Genomic DNA, 4932 nt, shown 5'->3' on the forward strand with positions numbered 1-4932 from the left:
GAACAAAAAAATCTGCAAAATTGGCAATTGGAAAAACATCCTCTAGGACAATATCCACTAGGAACAGAAACTCAGACAACTCCAAAAAGGCCATATATCTAACACTTTTTCTATGACTTGAACAAATATATTTAGCAAAAATCATATATCTAACACTTTTTCTCTCTTTATGATTATTCTCCATAAATTTTTGTCATTCTCCTCAAATTTTTTATAACTCCATAATTTATTCTTTTACAAATGTTGAACCAAATATTAACATAACTTATCACACTTTTACAAAAATAATTATAATTAAATAATTTAACTCAGAACACTAATTCTAAAAGTCAATTCCAAACATGCTCTTAAGACACTGAAAATCACTTTTAGTTTTGATTGTACAAAATCACCTTTAAGAGGCGTTTGGAGCAAGGAATTCGTTATTATAGTTGAGTTATAATAGTTTGTTTATGGAGTGTAGATTATTTCAATCTCGGTTATAATAATATGTATTTACGATATAAACTATTTTAGTTTGAGAATGAAATAGTAAACACTGTAGCAAAAAAAAATGATGAGTGTAAAATAGTAAAAACTATAGCAAATAGAAAATACTGTAGCAAATAGAAGTTCTGAAATAGTGTTGACTGTAGCTAATTCGAGATTTGGAATAATATTTACTGTAGCAAAAGATGGTTATCATAGTCTTAGGATAGTCTTTACCCCAATCGCCCCCTTAAAGATTTAAAACTAAAGATTAAAATGATGGTATAACAATCATTTTTGACAAATCTCTTGATTAAAATCAATTTTAATAAAATTACTCTTTCTTAAAACACTCCAAATCTTATTTCATAATCACACTTTATCCCAAAGTAAGCTAAGGAATAAGGATAACTCAAATAAAACTCTTAAAATGGAATGAGAAATCATCTCAATTCTTAAAATAATGATTAAAAAAAATCTAATAATAATAATAATAAAATCTCCGATTATTTTTAAAGAAACACAAACAATGGATCAATTACAAAGATAACGAGACTAAATCTGTCTCAACTTAATGACAAAGTCAAATAAAAACAATGATCCCACCAACAATGAATGAGCCAACCCATCTGTCACTAAATTTTGGGAACGTCTGATGTGGTCAAACTAAATCCTACCCATTTCCATGGACAGAACTTCCTCAATTATTGATTTCGTAAATGTTAGCTCATTGTCCTTCCTGTTCAACAATGCACCGTTGTTAGGCTCCACCACCATATAAGCTCTAAGTTTGATAACCCATTAAAAGGAAAACCCATAAAATTTTCTAAGAAATGAAATATTTTGGCTTATTTTCCGCCATTAAAGTACCTTAAAGTTCTTGAAGACCTTTAGCAAAAACCGCAGCGAAGTTTTCCATAACATCCCTCTTCGCCGTCCACCCAATCTCCACGCCGCCGCCGTCTCGGCTTTCGGAGATGCAAACTGCTCCCGTGGCATCAATGGACACAACTTCGACCTTCTCTGGCGTCCCCCAACCGAAATCCACACTGTACACCTCAAATTTCGGCGATCCAGCGGTGGAAAACAGCTTCCTATTGTTATTTACAGCTTTCGCTATCAACGAAACCAAGTTTTCGGCGCCCTTTAGAGGTCCCTCCTCTTCCAAGCATTTAATCGTATCCGATATCACCTCCACGGCGGCAACTACTCCCTTTTGCCCAACCAATTTGGCCCCCTCCAAGGCGATGACTCGGCCGACCACGCAGTTTCCGAAGTATGTCACCGGCAGAGGTGGGTCCAGCCTCCCTCGGGCGTCCACCGACATTCCGAAGACCCTCTCGCCGTCGGGTGGGGAACCGTCGGCCACGGAGGTGCAGACCCATGTGTACGCCATCGTCACCGTGAAGGTGGAGACGTGGAGCGGCGGGTGGGTCGGGGTCCGGTGTCTGAGTACAAATTGCTTGAGTTTTTGGATATTTTGGAGATTCAGCTTGAATGTGCCTTTGAAGAAAAAATGCATCAGTTTCATAATTTGGCATTTATTTTCTGAATGTATAATATTGATTTTCTTAGTAGAAATAGGATTGAACTATTCGGTACACATTCAAAATTACCAACACACATTCCATATGTCACTAACTGTGGAGCATATAACATTATGATGATTATTATTATTTACTTATTGAAACAAACTCATACTACTACACTATTACTATTATTATTCGAAAATGGTAAAAATGTATTTAACGTCTAATATTCCTATTTACGAATATATCGAAAATGATTATAATGCAAAGTTTAAAGGTGAACGGAACTACCTCGGAATAGATCCGGCGGAATTGTGACGTCAAAACATTTTAAGCTTCTGTTGTTGGGCCCTCCCATGGCCAACCAAGATTTTAAATATATGGCCTCAAGTCCCGCCGGATCGGCGACCACGCTCCGATCGTAAAACGGCATCGTCTCAGCCGCTGGAGAAACAGGCTCACCTCCCGCAACCAAATTTTTACACAATCCCGCCCACGATTTCACGAACGAAGTCGACGATCTCCCGTCCAGAATCGCGTGATGGGCAGTTATTCCGATGCTAAATCCACCCTTCCCAAACGAAGTCACCTGCACCGCCATCACCGCCGCCCGCTCCTCCTCCACTGCAAGCTCCGCCACCAGAGGCCGAAGCTTCGCCTCCTCACGCAACCCATCGCTGACGAGATGGTCGAAGTCGGCGTCGGATTCCGCCACCGTCAGCACAACGCCGTCGCCGGCGGTGGTAACGACGGCCGGTTTGGGGGATGTTTCCGGCCAGACGATTGCTCCGGCGAGGGGAAGGTAGTGTTGCAGGACGCGAGAGAGAGAGTTTTTGAGGTTTAAAAGAATGGCGTGGAATGCCGCCGGAGATTTGTAGAAGAAGAGGCGTTCGACTGGAGGGAAGCGGAACCAGAGGATGTCGAAGAAGGTGAGTGGAAGAGAGGCCGGTACGGCGGATCCCGGCGGAGGAGATATCGTGCAAATCTCGAGGACCTTGATGGACCCATGATGATCTTCCGCCATGGAAATATTGTGGCATCTTTTTGAGAAGGTTGTTTGTCTCTTTATAACATTTGATTGATAAGTTAAAATAAATTTGTGAATTTGAATAAATCACATATTTTCAAAAGAAAAAAACTAAACTTACCCACTTTATATTTTGATTCATAAACTAATAGATAAGGGGAAAGAAAATTATTCTATTAAGTTGTTAGATTTTGGAGTTTTGTTTCTTGAGGATTCAAAACATTATAAGTTTTAATTTTTATTTGATATATAAATCTCAAAATGTAATATTTTTTAATTTTGAATTTTGTGTTTTGTTTCCCTTTGTTTCAAGCTTCAAGATTTACGCTTTTTAACTTTGATTTTTACATTAAATATTTATATTCAATCATTGGTGTTAATGCCTACATAATAAAATTAATTTTCACTAATTTTTTTTATCATAATTTAAATTAATTAAAATTTTTCACATCATAATTTTTTTTTTGGAGATTTTTATATATAGAAAAGTGGGTATAAGTATTTATAATTTAGAGCAAAAAACTAAGAAACCGTTACGGCCCAAACCAAACCCAAAAGGGATGCAAACTACCGTAAAACTCAGCCCAAACGCAAAAAAAAAAAAAAATAATAATAACAAAAAATAAACCAACCTGAAACCTGACCCAACCACGATTAATTACGATTTTCTCTAAGGATTTTTTCCTCCATTGAACGGCGCTTCATCTCCTCCAATCCTCTCCATTTCATCGTTCTCTTAAATCAATTTATTATTCTTCTTCTTCTTCCATCGACGCTGCTTCACCTTCTTTTTTTTCCTTCTATTTATGTCCTTTTCCATCCGCTGCTTCATTTCCATCTTCGTCCGCTACTTCTTGGTCCTCTACTTGAGGTCATGCTTTAGTATAAAAAGAAGTACTTGATAGATAGTGATAGACACTATCACTAACTATCACATTTCATGATTTGCAATAGACAATGTATATCGCTAATAGGCAGTGATAGAAATCTACCAATTTTCATTGAATGATAATAGTGAGTGATAGTCAATGATAGAATATAGACTGATAATTGTATATTTAAATAGGTGGAACAGGAACATGAACATCAAACAATAATGCAAGATTAGAACAAGCATTTGAGGATAACAATATGCATATCATTAGATGTAATACAAACTATAAAAAACAGTTAGATGCATCTCATTGATGAACTTAACTTCACGTCATTTCTGTCTTTTGTTTCGTAAGGTTCGTCTCATGAAGTTACTTCACGAGAAACAAAATCAACTTCACGTCATTTCTATCTTTTGTGTTGTGAAGTAACTTTACGAGACAAATTTCACGAGAAATGAACTCAACGAAATCAACATCAAGTCATTTATGTCTTGTGAAGTTCGTCTCGTGAAGTTACTCACAAGACAAATAGCGTGGTAAAGGAACCGCGACACCGTGGACGAGGAAGAAGCCATAGAAGGACGCATGCAAAAAATTAAAGAAGAGAATCCAAGAAGAACTGTAGACCTAAACACACAGAAAATCAAAGAAAGAGACCAAATAGAAACTAGTTTGGGATCAAAAGGGTTTTTTTTTTTTTTTTCTTTTTAATAAAAAATATCTAATAAATGTTAGACATAAAATTGCAATTCAAGAACCTATATAACTTTTTCTAATGTTTAGGGACATATCATAACAAATACAAAATTTATACGTTGAAAATTCTATTAAACATTTTTAAAGCTTAAAAGGATTAAATAAAGACAAGCTAAAAATTAATGGACTAAACTTGTAATTTATTTATTTATTTATTATTATTATTATTATTATTATTATTTTGTGGGGGGAGAAACACAACTAACCTACAAAACAACATTGAGAGACAAAAATGAAAAAAAAAAAAAAAAAAAAAAATGAACCCACCCCGGATTGG

At 36.0% G+C, this 4932-nt stretch overlaps 1 protein-coding gene across 1 annotated transcript; it reads right to left on the reverse strand.

Moving 5' to 3' along the window:
* Nucleotides 1-947: 947 nt before the first annotated feature.
* LOC120070271 (phenolic glucoside malonyltransferase 1-like) lies at nt 948-3205 on the reverse strand. Its single transcript, XM_039022167.2, has 3 exons — nt 2289-3205; nt 1339-1971; nt 948-1207 (listed from the first exon to the last, which is right to left on the reverse strand). Exons 1-2 carry the CDS (start codon nt 3019-3021, stop codon nt 1340-1342), a joined length of 1365 nt encoding a protein of 454 aa, XP_038878095.2. The 5' UTR covers nt 3022-3205; the 3' UTR covers nt 948-1207; nt 1339.
* Nucleotides 3206-4932: the final 1727 nt, after the last annotated feature.

The sequence above is a fragment of the Benincasa hispida genome, chromosome 1 (assembly GCF_027475165.1).
Source record: "Benincasa hispida cultivar pf3 chromosome 1, pf3_genome.v1.1, whole genome shotgun sequence".
Taxonomy (NCBI): domain Eukaryota; kingdom Viridiplantae; phylum Streptophyta; class Magnoliopsida; order Cucurbitales; family Cucurbitaceae; genus Benincasa; species Benincasa hispida.

Bases quoted from the DNA above. Each gene is read 5' to 3' on its own strand.
- LOC120070271 (XM_039022167.2), bottom strand. From the start codon at position 3,021: ATGGCGGAAGATCATCATGGGTCCATCAAGGTCCTCGAGATTTGCACG. The intron at 1,972-2,288 runs GTAGTTCCGTTC...TTTTCTTCAAAG, and splicing joins TCCGCCGGATCTATTCCGAG to GCACATTCAAGCTGAATCTC.